The sequence below is a fragment of the Microtus pennsylvanicus genome, chromosome 19 (assembly GCF_037038515.1).
Source record: "Microtus pennsylvanicus isolate mMicPen1 chromosome 19, mMicPen1.hap1, whole genome shotgun sequence".
NCBI lineage: Eukaryota > Metazoa > Chordata > Mammalia > Rodentia > Cricetidae > Microtus > Microtus pennsylvanicus.
This window is the reverse complement of record NC_134597.1, coordinates 34,431,091-34,451,063: the sequence shown is the minus strand read 5'-3', so window position 1 is coordinate 34,451,063 and position 19,973 is coordinate 34,431,091. Positions and strand designations below refer to the sequence as shown.

Genomic DNA, 19,973 nt, shown 5'->3' with positions numbered 1-19,973 from the left:
TGGGGAGGGAGAGAGGCATTAGCTAAAAACACAGTCACAAGCCAACAGGTTTCACAGGAACAAAGCAGCAAAATGAAGTGCTTCTTGAGATTTAGAGTGGGTTTTCATATAAACTGGCTCTATATGCATGTATAAAAGGCTGGACCACTGCATGTCCTAAGTGAATGACTTCACCAAAGCATCAAGGGAAATATTTCAGTAAGGCTCTTAAATTAAAAGCACACATCTTGCTTCCTTCATTTCCTCATCACCCAAAACACAGGGAACAAGTGGGTAAAGTTTTGAGGCAGTATATTAGGCCCACATGGACTCCCATATTCTTCCTGTACCCGTGACTCAGTGAATCACATAGCTTCATAAAGCCTCCTCTTCATCATATGTGTAATGGAGATGATGGTGATATTCAACTCAAGTGAATGTGTTTCTCTTTGATAAAGAAAGATGAAACAAAGGTCTCAATACTGCCATGGTCGTAGGCATGCAGCAAGCATTTGTTTGATGCTAGTGATTGATGATTGACATATGAACTTAGGTCAAGAGGTCCTAAAAGTTTTCAAGGTAAAATCAACCTCAGGTCTCAGTTGTCACACTGTTAAATTTTTCCGGCAATGGCTTATTCTTAAGAAGAAGGTGCAAAGTTCCAAAAATATGAATTATGAATACCCCCATTTTGGCTTCTTCTGTAAATGTCACTTCTTAGAAATGCAATTTTATACACTTCAGTCTAAAACAATGGATGAAAACTGTTCAGAATCCAGAGTGTTTAAAAAGTTCAAATACAAAAACGCAAAAAATATTCAGTGAAAATGCTTTCAGATTTCACAGTGATACTCAAGGAATCACATATGATTAAGCTCATTAATATGCAAAACCGAACCCCAGTTCCCCCTCCCCATTCACCTCAATTGGGTGTTCAGGGCATGTTCCTGCCAGGGCAGGATGTAACCCCCACGGACATGAAGATTAATGTGCTCCAGAGGGGCTGGCAAGGTCTTCCTTTGGCCTCTCGCATTAATATCTACACCCTGCAGGAAAAAAAGAGAGATGATGAGGGATGTGTGCATCACTGAGTAGTGCATTTAGCAGACATCCCAACCACCTCCTGGACTTGTCTCCTGGTTCCCACTATTCAACACATACCGGCTATACACTCTGCATTCACCTGCCCCATAGAAAGCATCCAAAAGACTTATTTAAGTGCCTTTATCTTTGACTGTGTCTGTCTTGTTTGACACCTTTGTCTTGCCTCATGTGGCATCTTTATCTTCCTCCTGTGGCAATCCTTATCTTACCACATGTGAAGCTGAATCCTGCTTCATGTGTGAGAGTTGCATTCTGACCTGAGTCATAAATCTCAAATCCTTCCATATCTTCTCAACCATGACAGGGCTTTTTGGTGTTGGTACTATTGATGGTTTGGGCCAAATAATTATTTGTTGTGAGACTACTTTTCCCTACTTGGCCTGGTTTGGTTTTTTTTTAGGCAACCTGATGATCCTCTGCTCCAAGAAGGTAACCATACTGCTGTCAGATTTCAATGAGATATTCAATTAGTATAGCACATAATAGCCCAGAATTGATAGGCTCAAGCAACCCCTTGCCATAGCCTACCTAGAAACCAGGGCTACAGGCTTGGGCCATGGTACTCAGCAGTCTGGTCCTGCCCTTGTTGATGTTAAGCAACATTGCTTCAGCCCACTAGAGGATAGTAGCACCCTATCTCCATATTCCACAATGTGTTCCCATAAAAATATTGAAAGGTAAATATTAGCTCATCATTATATTGCTAGCCCCAAATGGAAAAGCACCCACCATTCCAATACCTAAAACTCAGTAGAGAGTTTTGAAACTGGGCAAGGCTGGAACTTCAGCCATGATGCCTAGGGTGCAGACTTTAAGGAAGCCCACACTATAAAGTTGCAGGTAGATCCTTCCAGTGAGGATCCCTCCCCTTAAGCTATGTACACTGAGTGTCTCCCTGCTTAGCTCTAGTGTAAGCCCTGACAGATTCAAAAGTACTGTTATAATACTGGATAGTCAACATGCAAATTCAAGACTATGTGAAGGTTGCTTAAGGGAAATAGCTGCCCTCTCCCTTCAGGGCCCTGGTGCTGGACTGAAAGCACATAGCTGAATGTTAGTGTATTTCCACTCTTAAGAGAACCCAGCTAGCAACCAAGGAGAGGGAAATGACTCAGCGTGCCTGGACAGAGAAGCTCCTCTATTTTCACCCAGATCAGTACAGTATCCTTGGACGAGAGAGGCTTGTGTATGGCTCTGCTTCTGGTCTTCTGGCTTTCGCCCTTCTCAGAAAGTCCCAGGAGGTGGGCTACTAGGAGGGCAAGAATTCCCTTTCCTTTAATTCTTCCCTAATAATTAAGCTCTGTCTCATATGTGTCCTTCAAGGGATCACCTCTAAAGTGTCCTCTCCAGACCTGTCCTCCCAGCTCGTCTTCAATGACCACTACAGCCCAGATATGTGCAACAGAGAGTCCGTGCGGCTGCCTTTGTAACTGAAGATGCACCCTGTGGATAGACTTTGAGAGCTTACTTAGTAGGTAATTACAGGGAGGAACCCTTCTTGAGTATCTATACCAGCAGTTCACAACCTGTGGGTCACGACTCCTTTGGGAGTCAATTGATCCTTTCACATGGGTCTTCTAAGACCATGAGAAAACACAGATATTACAATTCATAACTAGCAAAATTATGAAGTAGCAAAGGAAATAATTTTATGGTTGGGGTCTCTACAACATGAGGAACTGTATTAAAGGGTCGAAGCACTAGGAAGGTTGAAAACTCCTGGTCTATACAATAGAAGCAGATATTTAATAAGTAGACAGAAGCAGAAACTAGTTTATGGCACAATCTCCAGAGGTGACTAGTCACCAGTGTGTATAGTAAGGACATACAGAAAGACAAAATTCCCTTGTGAAAAAATATGCAGTGAGCCAGGCACTGGATGAGAGCCTTGCCACTTCCGCTCTCTGGCCTTGCTCTCACCCTACCGGGAGATGAGAAAAGAGGTCACAGGAAATCAATGGCTTGTGCAGAACAACCACACAGGGTTTCCAGGGCTTTTGGTGCAAGATCTGTCAGAACAAGGACTTTGTATTCTACTATTTGACAGGCTATGCAGACATCTAGGAAACTTACCGTGTAGTAGTTATACCAGCGAGCTCTAGGAAAGTATGCTTCTACAGTTCTGGCATTCTGAAATTAAACACAAACAAGGTGTCAGTAGTGGAACTGTTGTCTAGGATAGAGGAGTCAATGCATGCAGAAAAGAAGTTACAACAGTAGCGATAGCCTTGAGTCTCATGACCCTGAGATCAGCAATAACAGGAAGTCTACTTTCTCCTACTCTCTTTAACCAGAAAATTTCCTAACCAATGCTCCCCATAATGCCCCTTGGAATGGCCAACTTCAATTAGCCTTTCTTTACAAAAACACTCCAGTTCATATCTAGAAATACAAACACCCTTGTTTAGCTGTGGGAGCAAAAGGAAATTTTCTAGGAACAGTAAGATATGAGGAATATTAAATAGCTGATCTCTAATCAGAAATCCAATCATTCTTAAAGGAAGATTAAAAAAAAAGACATTAGCTGCTTACAGGGTCCCTTACATAAGAAAGCAAACAAAGAGCTATCCAGCAGTGAGCTGACCACACTGCAGCAAAGCAGTTGGTCCAACAAACTTGTTTTAATGGTAAAAGGATTGACAGCTTGCAATGAATTCTTCTGCTACAGTCCCTACCTAACCCCCAACCCCTTATAATAGTAAATAGGGTGAAGTGATTAGATCTTCAAATATAACACAGGGTTATTTATGGTTTTCACTGTCCTTTGGAGAATCATGAGAAGAACTTTAGATAATCTGAGTACGGTCACCTAAATCGTTATTTGTACTGAGAAAGTTACTTGAATTCCGGGCTGGTTCTTCACAGTTTTAAAAAAAAATGGTGGAATAAAGGTGAGTGAAATGTATTTATTACAGTTTTGTCCATTACTGGGAAGAGGAAATTTTTGTCTCTATCTATCCCAGATCGGTGGGGCAATGTAAAGAAAGATGACACACTTGTGAGGAAAGCTTCCTGTGAGGATTTAGCTTTGAGTCCACGTTAGCAGAACCAAGAGGTAGACCTTCCTACTATAGGAGGATACTGCACTCTTGCCCCAGGGTATCATGGATGGCCTGGCTTCACCTCACTTGCTAGTAGAATTTTTAACATTCCTTGGTCCAATTACAAGAAGAAAATTTTAAAAAAAAGTGAAATGAGGGATACCTCAGGATCCTCAAGACACAGGAAAGCCTTTTCCTTCCCATGTTTACCTGACCAAACAGCTTGGCTCCTCCTACCCAACCTCCTACCCTCTGAAGTTTCCATACTCACATGTTCCAGCACAGGGCTGACCAAGAAGGCTGGACCCAGCAGGAACTGTCTGTCTATATTCCACGTCTCATTGTCTGATACAAACCTACAAAGGGAAATTGAAGTGTCACAATCAGATCCCAACAAGGTCCCAGCATAAGACCCTAAAGAAGCCATCTAGTCCAAACTCAAACCACAAATACAGCTAAATCCTGCAACATCTTTTTCTCTCTAGTTTGATCAGGTCATATAGACCACATTCCCTGCGAGTCACTTCTCCAAACTTCACAAGGTGTTTGGGCATGTTGGCTCCAGAAAATGTCTGCATTCTCTTTCAGCCCAGCACATTGTTAATACGAGGATGGCCCTCATCCCTCAAATTTCCCCTTGGAACAGCCATCTGAAAGATATTAATGCATTGAGTCTGGGTCTATATAAACTAAAACAGACAAAATGATCTTTACCTACACAAATAAGAAAGAAATTATGGTATTTTATGTTGTATCATTTAAAAAAATTCTTTGTTACAAAACAAACAAAGAACACTTTCCTTCCAAGAACTGTGTTGTGTATAAAATTAAGTTATAAAAGGAAATAAAGCATGCTCTCTGCTTGGAGAGCTCAGAACAAATAGAACTAATGCCTTCAATGAAAAAGAATTGTTGTATCAACTACCACCCCGCAGGCTAAATGAGTTATTCATTATTCAACAGGATTCCAGCTCAATACTCACTCGTGGAAAAGAGGCCGCACAACTGTGCTGCCCTCCGCGTGGGCCTTGTACATCAAGGTGTAGAGATACGGCAACAGGGTGTATCTGGTCTCTAGCACACTTCTGGAAATATCCTCAAAGGTTGAATTCCAGGCAACAGGGTCTTGTCTCTACAAGCAAAGAAGAAGAGTGTTTAGAACCCAGACATATCTCTCAAGGGGCAGTCATGCAAAGCTTATTGTAATTGTTTCCACACAACTGGATAAACATAATGGTACATGAAACTTTAAGGATATTCTTAGTAATTGGAGAACAGATGCAGCTTTCTCAGGAAAATGGCTTCAGACGATACTCTGCATGGAACATATAGGAAAGTGCTTCCTAAATATAAAGAATTATCAAGACAATACTGAAGAATAAGATTGAGAGAGAAGGTGTTCCATCATCTGAAGATGTCCCAGGAAACACAGGCAGCAGGATTGCTCTCAACAACTGAAGAAGCATCTCCATTGACATAATAGAGGTGAGGAAGCTGACATCCCACCTTGGTCCCAATGGTGTTGTGGTTCCTGGAGAAGGGGTAAAAGGCACCCAGCTGCATCCAGCGAATGCACATCTCATACTCAGCATCTTGAAAGAACCCACAGATGTCTGCTCCGGTCTGAAACAACAAGAAGCAAAGTCAGCTCTTGGTGCTTTCTGAGGGATGCTGCCATCTTCCTAGGGAGGAGAAGCATGCAAAAGCACTTACATAGGAGATGCCAAAGAGACTGAACTCCATCATGCCTGCAAGGAGAGATGCACCAGAATCAGGATCATCATTCTCTGCCTCCTCCTCCCCTTACACCAAGGATCCTACTCACTCCCCAGTCCACCCACAGGCAGCAGAGGGCCCTGGGCATAACCCACACACCAATGATGGATTTCTTCAGCTGGTCCCAGGCAGCTGTGTTATCTCCCAGCCAGTGTCCTGCCCATCGTCCAGAAGTGGGGAATGTGGAGCGGGTGATGACGATCCCTCTCTCTCTTGTTACCTCCTGCACAGCTCTGGTTGGGGAAACAAGAAGTGATGGTACCTTGTTTAAATCTTCCTTCCAATTATAATCAATCACAGTGTGTGGACACGTGCTCATAGAATGTTTGCTTAATAAATACAAATCTCTACACAGTTATAGTTAGATTACTTTTCAGCCCTTCGGATGGAACATGGAAGATAAAGCATCACTGTTCCTACAGTGCCATCAGCTGGAGAAAGCAGAGCATCACTCACTCGTAGGTGGGTCGGGTCTGGGACCACCCGTACAGGTTGTGCACATCATAATGCCGCACCCGGGAGCCATCTGGAAGGATGTGCTCGCTCTCCATGCACAGGGTCTTGCTGCTTAGGCCCCTGTCCCTGGCTTCCAAATCTGAGGAAATAATGAAACATCAGTGAAGATTAGTCTTGACTCTTAATTCTTGATTTCTTCTTAGAAGATACTAACACTAAAGACCCACTCCCCTTCTGTTTAGCATTTAAGAGCAAGAGACTCTCTCAGTAGCAATGTGATGAAGGCATTTTCAGTATCAAATCACTGAATAAAATGGAGGTGGGAGAAGAATACAGATTTTCAAGTATTCACTATGGGGCAGGTTCTAGTACAAGCTGTACATTTATTTACCTACCTATCTATCTATCTGTCTGTCTGTCTGTCTGTCTGTCTGTCTGTCTGTCTCTCTGTGTGTGAAGAGAGAAGGGATGCCTGGCCTGCAGCAACCAGAATAGAAGACATCCAATACCCTAGAGTTGGAGTTACCAGTGATTTTGAGTCTCCTGTCGTGAGTTCTCGATTAGGATAGTGTTCACTCTTAACTTTTGAACCATCCTTCCAGTCCCATGAGCTTTCAATACACAAATTAGTTCATATCTTTCTTATCATATTTCTGTGAATAAACAGTGTTATCTGATTCTTACCCTTTGAGAAATTTAGATTTCACAATGTCTATGAAAGGCCACACAACTCAGAAAAGTACATGGAACTAAGCTGTAAATGCGCATGGCTTCAAAGTCCCCCAGCTCCGTGCAAAGGGAAAGTTACTTTATGTTCATATTGGTGGAAAAGAATTTTTTAAGTAATCACACCACAGAGACATTATCACTTTGAGTGATTTCTAGAAAAAGTCAAAAAAATTGTTAGATCAATATGTAAGAGCTAGCTAATAAGAGGCTGGAACTAATGGGCCAAGCAGTGTTTAAAAGAATACAGTTTCCGTGTAATTATTTCGGGACATAAGCTAGCCAAGCAGCTGGCCAGGTACCGGGGATGCAGCCCGACACAGTTCCTTCAACAGAATTCTTTAAGTAATCACACCACAGAGACATTATCTCTTTGAGTGATTTCTGGAAAAAATCAAAAAAATTTGTAACATCTCCAGTTGGATAATATGATGTGCTTTTGACTTAGACCCTATTTAACCACAATAATGGTGAGGATGTGTCTTTGATGGTCAGGGAAACCACAAGATGCTGAGCTCATCCTTCTTCCATCCATTGCACATCAAGTGAAGAGATCCCACGGTCCTTACGTGGCATGTAGGGAGGATGGTTCAGGGTATCACCAGCATCGCTGCAGCCGGAAGGAACTGCCCCATTCACAAAGCTGGAAGGTTCATTCATATCCTACAAATAGTGAGATTATGGGTTATTTTTAAAGACACTTAAATTCTCTCAATGTAGGAACAAAGAAGGGGTCACATATTCAATATCTAGCATCCCTATAGATGCTGCACAGAGAGGAATCACAAAACACTGGAAAAGCACAGGCTAGAAACAACAAATAACTGAAACATAACTGACTATATTATTTCATTTTTTTCCATTAGGAAAACCAATAATTTAAGAAATTCCCAGTAACTTTTGTGGAGGTTTCACATCAGGAACTTCAGACAGGTTCCCATGTACCATGGTGAGGACAATCCTAAGTTTGATTCTATGATCAGAACTTTGCTAGGTCTGAAATTTTTTTCTGAAAATGATTATCACCTTGCCGAATGTCATGGATCCACATGCTAAAAACAGCACAAATACACACAAACACACCCATACTCAGGCATACACAGACAAATCCATACACACTTACAATCCACAGGCCATCAAACTTCAAGCTCTTTCCTGGATTATCTGTGTTTGTATGGAGTTCTTGAATCTCTTTCTTCCACCACTCGGCAGTTGAATTACGGAAAAAGTCTGGGAAGGCCACATAAGCTCGGTATTGCTGTCAAATTAAAATATAATCAATTTATTTAAATTAATATATTATTTATCAAGAACTTAATAAATTCTTAAAGTTCCACATTTTACACAGTGATAGTCTGAATAGATCCTATTTGAGATAACATTCATGACTTATTAGAAAAATATTTAGAGTAAAGATCAAAAAGCACAAATAATATTACTTCCCAGGAATTTGGAAACCAACCACATTGTATGGAATGGACTGGTCATACAGGTCCTTTGCTTTTTGTGGATAAAAGCTAAATTTAAAACCTCTATGCTTGTGTCTAGAATGATGCCTGACCTGAAATATTCTTGAATCTATCAGGATTTCTAGATCTCAGCTGTACCTTGGAAACCACATATGTGCCATCTTCATCATTGGTTCAACCATAGCACGTGTCTGGTACACTAGGACTGTCTTTCATTTCCGACGGCACATACTGAAACCTTCCAGTCCCTCACTCAGTTGACCATCGTTAAGGAAGAGTTAAAGGTCCAGCATATTCTGAAGTTCAAGGGCAGCTACCTCCTAACCATGTACACATTGATGAAAAGTATATTACAAAAACTCAGAAAAATGAACAGGCAGACTCATTGCATTGTTTAAACTTCTTATCAAAAGGAGGGATGGCCCTGATGCTTCTTCTGCAAGTTATGTCAGCAAAGTTATTCATCCAAGTAACAAATGCAAATTAAGCAGAGAAAATATTAGGGCTGACATCTATGTTAATTGGTATCATTAAATTAAAAAGTCTGTTCACAGAAGAAAGCAAATCAATAATATGAGACTACTAGGAACTAGAAGGAAAAGGAAAGTCGAGAAGCCCAATGCAGGATGGAAGGGTGGTGCTGGAGTATCATGTGGACATGGAGCAGCCTGTGTGTGAACATAAACATACCTGGAGAAAAGGATCCCATAACTGAGGACAAAGGCTGGGAGCTGTCAGGGCTAGCATCCAGTTCTGAGTTCACAGCCCTTAGGAACTGACAGCTTTGCGTTTGAAATTGCATTGTGACATAGGAAACTATGGGCAGGTAACTTGAGCACACTTGAAGTAAAACATAGCTAACCATAAAATAATGGGTCTCAGACTGACAGGAGGAACATGGCTCCTACGTGGTTCTTTCTCACATGTCTCTGTCCTCTGTGTAGACACATCTAATGCCCTAGACATGGCTGCCTCTTCCTGGAAACCCTGACCACATCCAGCATCCACAGAGTGCCTTTTACCTCCAGTTGAGCGTCCCAGTCTAGAGAGTCGTTCACTTCAACACCAGGGTAGTCAGGCCAGACCTATGTAGAGAAAAGACTTGACAGACATGTCCTGAACCGATGTTTATACAATTAATTTCTTAGAAAACCATAAGCCAAGGCTCTAGGGCTAATAGTTGCCAGAGAGAATTTTCCTAAAGGAAAATAGATTCAGCAGATATTAACTGAAAACACAAAATGTATAAATTAAAAATGTAAGAAAACCACATCTTTGGAAACGACACATAACAGGCCCCAAAATCAACATTTCCACAGACTGCTAACAGTGGCTCTGGCCCTGTGTGAGTCTGGCTGGATCAACACAGAGCTCATACCTTTCCCCAGACAATGTCTCCATCATTGGGATATCTGATGAAGACGTTCTTCTCTATACCCCGTTCGAAGGCAGGGTAGGGCTGTGTCTCATTGCCAGAAATGGCTGGGTCCTGAAATCAGAGCAAAAGGCAGGTGGAAAACTAAGACAGAAGATGATTTAAAAAAAAAAAAGACAGGATAGAAAATGGAAATTCCCAGTTGGAATTTCACTATAGAGTTTCTGTGACTGCCATGAAATACACTTACAGAAACTGACTTCTGTTTCTCTCCAAGAACTGGAAAGGACAGACATTCTAAACAATTTCCACACAGTCCTATCCATTGTCCCAAGCACAGCACATACATTCACAATGAACTAACCAGAATGAGGATGACCCGCATCCCATCTTTCTTCATGCGATTGATCAGGTCTGGAAACCCAGAGAACTTGGGGCTGATGGTGAAGTCCAGCTGCCTCTCCATGTAGTCGATGTCTGAGTACTGCACGTCCTGGGAGGACACAAAGAAGCAATGCCTGCTTGTGGGACCAGTTCAGGCTCCAGAAGACAATGTCCCTTTCCCAGACCTAACTATGTCATACTATGGGTTTGGATTCTGGGATATTTTCTGTTTTCTTTTCTTCATGTGACTTCACTCAACACCAAAAAATAGAACATAATATTTAATCCCACAACAGCATCAACTACAAAAAATGTAAGATGAGTGATAACTCCTATCTGTAAGGGCTGTCATAACTATACATAAGAACTGTATGGAGAGGTTGTGGCAATTTCCTAGAAGGTTGACCCTGGAATCAGTGGTTCTTGTTCATAGAAAATGTAAACCATGGACTAATAGAGTATGGAAAATAAGTCTGCTGGAAATCAAAGTAAAAACAAAACAAAACCGTGCGGTATCTATGCGGAACCAATATGGAGTGTAATCAGACACAATTTTCTCATTTGGATGATGTATCTTATGACCTATTTTGCTTTAACGAAATAATATAAAGAACAGAACACTATCTAGATAAAATAGATTAAATATGCAAAAAAAAAGTTCCCTAGATCAGTCCAATCGGAAGCCTCTTGCCCTCGAGTGAGGGAAGTTGGCTCCACCTGTATTCCCTCTGGAAATGAGGAGACCAGGCCCTGTGTTTGTCAGAGCTATGCTTCAGGGCCTGAGGAGAGTGGGAGCCAGTGCGAACTCAAAAACAGTGCTCTGGCTAACTTGGTTTCATTGCTCCCTAGTCAAGCATAACATACTGAAGAAATCTTTGATTCTTATGAAATAAACTTTATGACAGATTTCCTCAAGCCAGTACTAGATCTTCACGGTTCGTCTGAGTTCCCAGTGCTCTATGATCCCTGGGATCATGGCCACCTCCTACACTGTAGCATTACCAGGCTCAATGATATAATTAAGCATTTTATACACTTGCAGAGCCTCCCAAAAATTTAAGAAATTCACACACAGAGAGATTTCTTTAGCTCTGAGGTTGCAAAGCCAGGGTACCGTGACATGTACATACGTAGGGGATCCGCTTAGCCACCATCTCATCGTACAAGCTGGAGATCTCAGCATCATTCTCATATCCGTAGCGACACAGCTGGAATCCCAGGGACCAGTAAGGTACCATCACAGGCCGACCAATCAACTAGGAAACAGACAGAAAATATTAGTACTTCTAAGGAGAAGCGGGATTGTACAGAAAGAAGAGGAATATTTGACCACTCCAAACTACACAACACATTGAACTCTAGAAAGAAATTAGGGGGACAGTGGCAGCTTATAGTTTATTTTTGAGGAATTCTGAAAAATCTTGCTTCACTCTAACTTTTAAGTGAAATCCAGTGCAGTGGTTGTGAGCACAAACTCCATAGGTAAAATCCCTAAGTTAGCAAAGCGCTCCAGTTCTGGCAGCTGTGGGCCACAGGGAAGGTTAATGGCTTTTTTTCCCCCTCTTGTAATTAGGGACCAGAGTAGTTTCTGTCTTATAAGGTTTTTATGAGGAGTGAATGTGTTGATGTCTGTGAAGTGGTCTGGCATGTGGCAGTTAGCTGATGGTGTTTGTTTGGGGTACCACCATAGTCAACCTTTCCTTATCTACCACAACACCGTCACTACCACAAATACCGTTAGCATTGCTCCCTGACCATTAGGACTCTGACCGATATCACCGTCATCATCAGCGCTAAGGGCACCATCTGCTCCACTCTCATTAACTGCATCACCATCACTACCGCAATCATGAATACAACCATCACCTCCATCACCATTATCTCTCTCACCATGTCCCCCCCACTACCACTAAACTCACCACCACCACCACTAATGCCACAAGTATCCCTGCAGTGCCATGACAGTCAGAGAAGCTGTAGTGTAATGGTGTTGAAATATCACACTGCCCCCTGATCTATGATATTCCCATTTCTGAGAAAGCCAATAATTGTAATTGCCACATGAGAATTACACTAATGAATTCACGACTGGGAGTGGAGAGCCTGCTAACATTAATACTTGTCAATCAAATGAACTTCCTACCTCTGTGTACTGCTGAGTGACAAGCTCAGGAGTTGGCCCCAAGAATACAAAGAAATCCAGAATTCCCCCTGTGGTGCGGTATGTCAGGGCAGGTGTGGGCTGGAATGTCACATCTGAAAATACAGGAAAATATCAGCAAAGACAAAAGCCTTCAGGTTACCCAATTAGACTTGAAACTCTAATTTCTCTTGCTCCCATTTTTGAACATTGATGGCAGACATTCTATACTAAAACAATATAAAACTGAGGAGCAAAAAGCCCACAGCATCCCATCCCTTTAATCAGCCTTATTAGAAGCTTTAAAATTCTGAAGTTTTTAATTATCATAACTTTGATTTCATAGCAGTATAAAATTCATAAGAAATATTAAAGAAGCGTTAAGAGTCTCAGTGGCTACCTCCCATGGCTTCCCACAGTGAAACATTGTTGTCAAACTAGAAAATTCCACTAATACAATGCTACTAATTCCACTATAAGTCACATTTATTTCATCGGCAGCTACAGTATGTATTCCCTGAACATAAAAAAAAAATATTCACACCTTCATTCTGCCAGAGGCAGTATTCTAACCCAATAGCTTGACAGTAATTCAGGTAATATAGTCAGTTACCTCCAGCTGATCCCCAGGAATTCGGGACACACTTGGTTTGGCTACACCTTCTTTTGTAATTATTGCCAAATAAAAGTTTAATAAACATGGCAATAATAAGTCTCTAGACTAAAATGAGTGCTAAGCAGGAAAAAGAACCTATTACCCACAGATGCTAGTTTTGGCTTACGATAAAGCCGAGTCAAATACATTCTAAAGCAAAGCAAGAATGACTGATATATAATAAGGGACACAGGTTCATCCTACCCATGGCATTGCTGTTCAGCAGGAGGACTCCATAGGCTTTGCCGTCCTCCTCCAGCCCCATGTAGTAAGGGTGGACACCATAGGAATTCATCTTGTACTGAGAGACACAGGAAAAAAGAGGTGAGGGGACTGTGTGTTTGGGAAAGAAACTCAACAGAAACTTGATTGCTACATTGAGTTAAGCTTCTAGTAAGAGAAGGAGAGGAAAGGGGAACTTAAACATGTGCCCATCTGCCTAGCAGTAGAAGGTAGTAATCATATGGAGTCTGCAAAAAAGAAACACATGACACACAGCGTTGATGGAAAGGACAGAACCCAGACCCAAACACCCTGTCCTTACCCCCGGGGGCTGATCCCTGGAAAACATGCCCCACGTGTGCCAGTTCAAGTCTATCTTGAAAGTTGGGTGTTCGGTTTCCCCAAAGCCATAGATGTATGTGGAGGGCAGGCGGGTGGAGATGCGGATGAACATGTCATTGAAGGTGAAGCCAAGGAGCCCAGAGTCCCAGCTGCAGAAGGAGAAGGGACATTTGCAACAGAAAATCAGATCTCTAAGGGCTTCTAGCAGCTGCCTTCATGAGGACAACAGAGCTCTGGATTCTCCTCACACTATCAGAGCTAGATGATCCTCCAAACGAAGCACAAATCTACCTGCATAAAGCAGTCACCAACACTTCCATTGATGGCCCAACAGTCATCCTTCACCCATCTTCCTCCCATCACTGCCTTCCTCAGGGCCCTCTTCATAGGGGGAAATCTAAGCCTTATGTCACACCACAGCAACTGCTGTAACTCACACCTGCTCCTTGAGGACCCTCCTCCTGCAAGCATGCAAAACTGTGACTGAAGAAATCCCACAGCACGGACAGCTCTGCTCATATTCTTTGGTGACTTCTTGGCAAGCCTTCGGTGCTGTTCCTCTTCCCAAACTCACCCCCACCCCGGCTTTATCTCCAACTTTCATCCTTCAATGATTTCACCAATTTTATTTCTTGACGTACCAACTTCCTTGGCTGTGCTTTATGTTGTTTGTCTTCCCTCTATCAAAATGTATCTTCCCCCACCCAAAACTCCATGCTTACAACCTTAGTGCTTCCTCCTCCCGGTTATATTTCAAATGACACTTCTGCCTCAGAAAGACAAATTGAGTATCAGAAGGAGTGACCGCCCTGTAATTTGGTCAAGCCCATTTTCTTATACAACATGATTACAGCCATATTAGCTTCCTGTGTATATTGTCTGCTCCCAGAAGGAAGTCCTGAAATATTTGCTCCAAGAGGAAATTGCTTCCTCGTGGATCTGGTCATGTGCACTGTGACACTTTAAGTAAGACAGGCTGTCTGCAACAATAATTGTCTGGTGAGGAATGTTTAAGAAAGCAGGAATCAGAGTCAGACCAGGGCCCACTCACATTACAGTGCCTGTACTCTTCCTGCGAATTTCAATCCCAAATGGGTTCTCTTTAATGGAGACGTCATAGAGACGGCCATCATTGGTGCTTTCTGGAACAGCAGGGATGTTCAGAGGCACTGGAACTTCATACCGTTTGTTGTTGGGATCATAGATCTAGGCCAGAGGAAACAGATTTAAAGATACAGGTGAGAAAATAAATTCTGATGTCCTGTAATACAGTTCTCCAAGGGTCTTATTTCTCTCTGGGTTTGGTCAAGATGTAGTGTATTTTACTGTGGAAATTTAAACACAAAACTTCTTTTAAGGTTCTGTAGCCTTGACCAGCAAAGAGCAACAGGATTGGAAAGTCCCTGCCCACACCTGACTGCCCACACTGCACTTACCTTAAACTGCAACATGTCATTTTTGTGGTAGATCACTCGCACCTGCAGCTGATCCACAGGGGTAGAGGGGAAGGCATTGCTAAACGGAGAAGTCTTCAAGGAGATGTTGGCTGTGGCCTCATTTGAGTCATATTGAATATTGCTGACTGAGTACAGCTCATTGACAAAGTAGCAATAAGGGACCCCAGAAGAGCTGCTTTCCTGAAAAGAAAGTCAATATCCGAGATCAGCTGGGATCTGGAGTTACCCCCTAGAAAGAGTTTAGAAAAGGCAATTTATAAGAAGAAAATATGTGCGTGCAAGCACACATGTGTGTGATCTTATACGTAAGATTATTTTAATAGTTGGTCTTCAAGAAATGCACTTATTAAAAATATCCCAGTCCCACCCCCAGTTATGGTTCAGTCTTCCCTGGATGCCTGAAGAGGTTCTTTCTCCCTATGGGTTTCTGTGTGTATGCAAAAGCACACTGATATACTTATGATATTTATAAGATATCCGTGCACACGAACGACTTCAGCTGGATTACCTTCCAGATGCAGCCTCGGGCAGTGCAGTTTGCTTCAGAAGCCCCGTGCTGATCTGGATAGCAGTCTATCTTTTCCTCGTCCCTTATGCTATCATCCCACTCCATGGTATAGGATTCTCCCAGGAGAAGCTGGATACCCGTGATGATTGCAACCTTTAGGAGTGGACAAAACACAAGAAATTCATCATTAGAAACAACGTCATTACACAACCTAAAACACCTTTAAAACATTAAGCAGAAATGAGAACGGAGTCTCAACAATGAGAGGCATACGACTCGCTTACAGGAAGACTTTGTATTAGATGCTGGGATATCAGCAGTGACAGGGAAATGTCAGTCCCCTTACTTTATTACTATCTTCCTCATCACATCATATAAGAATTGGGACAAATAAGAGTTGCCATAACTGTCCCTTTTCATCCCTTCCCTGACCTATCTCTCCCGTTTATTTTGTTACAAAAACTCTTTTCCGCTCTTCTAGAATTTAGTTTCTCTTCTTGGGCTTCACTCCCCGGAGCACTGTCGCTGTCAGTGAGGACACATAGAGAATATGCAATGTCAATCACAGGCCCAGGTTCCTGTAATGGTTAGTATTGCCAACTTTACATGCACTGGAATCACCTGCAACATGGGTCTCTGGGCATGCGTGTGGGAGATTAGGGAACATCTTCCCACTGACAGTGGTGTCATTTCCCAGCTAGGACACTAGGCAGAGCAGCAGTACTCATTCATTGCTCTCTGCTTCCTGTTTGCAGATGGGATGCAACAGAGGCTTAGCTCCTGACACCTTGACTTTCCCACCATGGTGGACAGAACCTTTAAACCATGAGTCGGAATAAGTGTTTCCTCCACCAGTGGCTCCTGTCAGTGCGTTTTAACAAAGCAACAAGAAAAGAATCTGACGCAGCTCCCATCCCCACATTTCTGTGAGATCTTAGACAAACCAAATAAATTTATTGAATCTCAGTTTAATCAACTGGAAAACTGGTGAGTTGAGAAAAAATATCACAATTATCACATTTCCTTCCATACCTAACATTTATCCAAGTCCATCCGCTTAAATCTTGGAAGATTCTGATATTCTGCTCATCAAATTAAGCTTTCAATATTTTCTCTTTTTTAAATATTTGACTCTTCTTTACCCCTTTCACTTGTTTTAGGTGACATTTTAAAAACCATCATGTTTCTCTCAGTCTCTTCCCTATCTGACACTTTCCCATCCTGCCAATTCCAGCCCTCCACCACCATGGATAACAACACTTTAGTTCAAGGACCATTGTAAGGCTCTTTGACAGTTAGATCAAGGATGGACTTTGACAGATCAAGGATGGACTTTGACAGTTAGGTCAAGGATGGTCTTTTCAGTTTAGCACCTCCAAAATCAGACCACAAGTTACCTCCAGAATAAACCGATCTCCAGTTAAAACTAAATGTCCCTAATGCTACAGACACAGGATTGCCAGGGTGATGCTATGCGGCTATTCTCAGTTCTTGGACTGGCTGATTCTGATATCTCAACTAAATGGCTTTACTTCCTTTTATGGCAAACTGGTGCCCATTGTGGAACATGCTTCCTGTTGTCTTTTTCATAAACCACATGTCCTTCTGTTGTATTTCACTTTAGAAGAGCAAAGTTCTCAGGTGATGACTACATTATCGTTTATGAATTACATCTCTGGCTTTGAAAAGTTAGCATCAAATTCACAGCCATTGGGCAAGTCTTTCTTTCTCCACTCAAGAATTTCCTTCTTCAGTTTTACCTCTGCCACCCTCTATTTTCTATCCTTTCTTCTTACTGATTTTGTTTTTCCTTTTTTATTTCTTCAAGAATAGGGACACTTGCAAACATGAGAGAAGAAAGGACCTCAAGTCTTACAACCTTCAGCTGCTAATTGTATGCCAGCAACTTTTAATTTTAATTAAAATTTTAATTAATTTTAGTTTCAGCAAAAGCATAAATTGGTCAGGTCCTTTAACCTTTTTGGAATGTCTTGTCATATTCAACTGATGAATGTCTCCTGACACATCATCTTTAGAGGTCCATTTCCCATCCTGAACTATACTACACTATACTATACCATACCATACCATACTATACTTTACTTTAGAGGTCCATTTCCCATCCTGAACTATACTACACTATACTATACCATACCATACCATACTATACTTTACTTTAGAGGTCCATTTCCCATCCTGAACTATACTAAACTATAGTGCTATACCTAGCAATTTCACTAAGCTCTGGACACCAAAAAATATAAAACCAACCACACACCACTTTATTTCACAGTGTCTGCATCCCAAATACATGTTATCAAGACAAAACTTCACATATGATAATATGCCATTACACTAGAAGTATAAACTGACTAATTTTCCCAAAATCTGATAGCTCCTTCATACATGCCAATCTAGTAGTTCTACTATATGCACTCAAGATTTCTAGGGGAGGGTTTCTCCCTAAATGAAGGCATGGAGGAAGGCAACACAATTCTATCTAGTGAATAAGGTTGTATTACTTTCCAGTGAAGAATTATTTGTTATCATCTAATCCAATGAACAAGTGTTTGGGTGAGATCTTCAAATTCTTTATCTTAAATATGCCATGAGAATGTGTATGTGTGTTGGAATGAGCGTCTCAATACTGAAGAAAGCATGGGAAGAAAGAATCTCAACAAAGTTAAAACTTAAAATATATTTTTAAAACACTAGCTCATTAGGCCTCAGCACTGGCCATAGCTCTCAGATCCCCAGAAATCTGACATGGTCCCTACTTCCTTTCCTGTGTATGTGATTTGTAAGTGTGTGTGTGTGTTTGTGTACATGTGTGCATGTGTGTGGTGTGTGTGTGTGTATAACACACAAAAATGGTGGCTTGTTTTTGTGTATAAATGTGTATATATAATATGTGTCTACATATGATAATAAAGTTAGTAAGAAGCAGGACTCTTGAGAGACAAAAACACAAAACCTAATGAAACCATTTGCCCTTATCACCCTCGCCCCACTCACCCTTGCCTTTACTCATTCCAGCTCAGGTGATCTCCCAAAAGTCATCATATCTCCCCCTAGTCTGACCTTCCCACCAGGTCTCAGAGATGCTGTCATCCTTTGAGAACCCTAGCGACTTTGGCAAAAAGAATCAATATCATGTCAATCTGAAAAGTCTCAAAGAAACATAGACTTACCTTCATGTTAGGATCATAAGTGACCTGAGGAGACATCTGGCTTATGACACCATTGTGTTTCACAATAACATTGTGAAGCACCTGTGTTCCAAAAATTTTAATCTCCTGAAATGCTAATTTATCAGGGTCCTCATAGGTTGATTCTACAGCAGTCACGTCCAAGCGGTTCTGAAATACATCAAGCAGAATTATGCACAAATGAATGGGCTGAGGTTCTCTAGGTCTTCAAATGCCCCATGCTAAGCCAGATGCCCCATCCTAGACCAGTTACCCCATCCTAGACCAGATGCCCCATCCTAGACCAGATGTCCTAGCCTAAGTCAGATGCCCCATCCTAAACCAGTTACCCCATCCTAAGCCAGATGCCCCATCATAGACCAGTTACCCCATCCTAGACCAGATGCCCCATCCTAGACCAGATGTCCTAGCCTAAGTCAGATGCCCCATCCTACACCAGTTACCCCATCCTAAACCAGATGCCCCATCCTAGACCAGATGTTCAGCTTCTATGAAAGCCTCTGAGCCTTTTCTTTTCTTTTTTTTTTTTTCGAGACAGGGTTTTGAACCTTTTCTACTAATGAATGTTTAGGTGAAAAAAATGAAAATAAAAACATTAGCTGTATAAGACAACTCTATTAAAAAATACGACTTGCTTTGATTTATGAATATTATTACTTCCTTTCAATAACACAAATGATGAATTATTGGGAATTAAGTTATAAATGGTGATGTGTTCATCCATAGGTAATCCTGAAAATGTAGTCACACACATATACATGCTAATGGTCAGATAAAATATTATTAAAAATAGTCTACTTACCTTAGTGATTGAAAATTTACATAGAACTTTATTGGTTGTGAGATCTGAAAACAAAAGAGAGATGAGTCAGACTGGCCTGGTCACTGCAGAAGGCCACATTTTATCTCCTATGCTTAAAGTTGACAGCTGATTTTGAAAATCAAAGGAGCATATCTTTTATAATAGTATGTTTGACTAAATCTAGTAACACCACCTCTTCATTCATTTATCCATCAGTGCATCCAGGCTGTTTGTGTGTCTTCCCTGGTGGCAGTAACGCCGCAATGAACATGAAGTGCAGATTCTCTTTGGGAAGCTCATTTCATAGACACACATATGTGTGTGTGCA

The 19,973-nt window shown here is 41.6% G+C and overlaps 1 protein-coding gene across 1 annotated transcript in view; it reads right to left on the bottom strand.

Moving 5' to 3' along the window:
• The window catches only part of Mgam (maltase-glucoamylase), a 143,647-nt gene that overhangs the window by 4,993 nt on the left and 118,681 nt on the right, over positions 1-19,973 (bottom strand). The window contains exons 91-112 of the mRNA XM_075953615.1: positions 19,646-19,689; positions 18,826-18,993; positions 15,635-15,787; positions 15,106-15,306; positions 14,721-14,875; positions 13,650-13,818; positions 13,310-13,406; positions 12,454-12,566; positions 11,441-11,566; positions 10,291-10,419; positions 9,930-10,040; positions 9,574-9,636; positions 8,206-8,340; positions 7,652-7,745; positions 6,357-6,495; positions 6,000-6,133; positions 5,838-5,872; positions 5,631-5,747; positions 5,108-5,256; positions 4,396-4,480; positions 3,157-3,213; positions 901-1,025 (exon numbers count right to left, since the gene is read on the bottom strand). Of these exons, the coding sequence (XP_075809730.1) occupies positions 901-1,025; positions 3,157-3,213; positions 4,396-4,480; positions 5,108-5,256; positions 5,631-5,747; positions 5,838-5,872; positions 6,000-6,133; positions 6,357-6,495; positions 7,652-7,745; positions 8,206-8,340; positions 9,574-9,636; positions 9,930-10,040; positions 10,291-10,419; positions 11,441-11,566; positions 12,454-12,566; positions 13,310-13,406; positions 13,650-13,818; positions 14,721-14,875; positions 15,106-15,306; positions 15,635-15,787; positions 18,826-18,993; positions 19,646-19,689 (2,599 nt within the window). The remainder of the gene's footprint in view (positions 1-900; positions 1,026-3,156; positions 3,214-4,395; positions 4,481-5,107; positions 5,257-5,630; positions 5,748-5,837; positions 5,873-5,999; positions 6,134-6,356; positions 6,496-7,651; positions 7,746-8,205; positions 8,341-9,573; positions 9,637-9,929; positions 10,041-10,290; positions 10,420-11,440; positions 11,567-12,453; positions 12,567-13,309; positions 13,407-13,649; positions 13,819-14,720; positions 14,876-15,105; positions 15,307-15,634; positions 15,788-18,825; positions 18,994-19,645; positions 19,690-19,973) is intronic.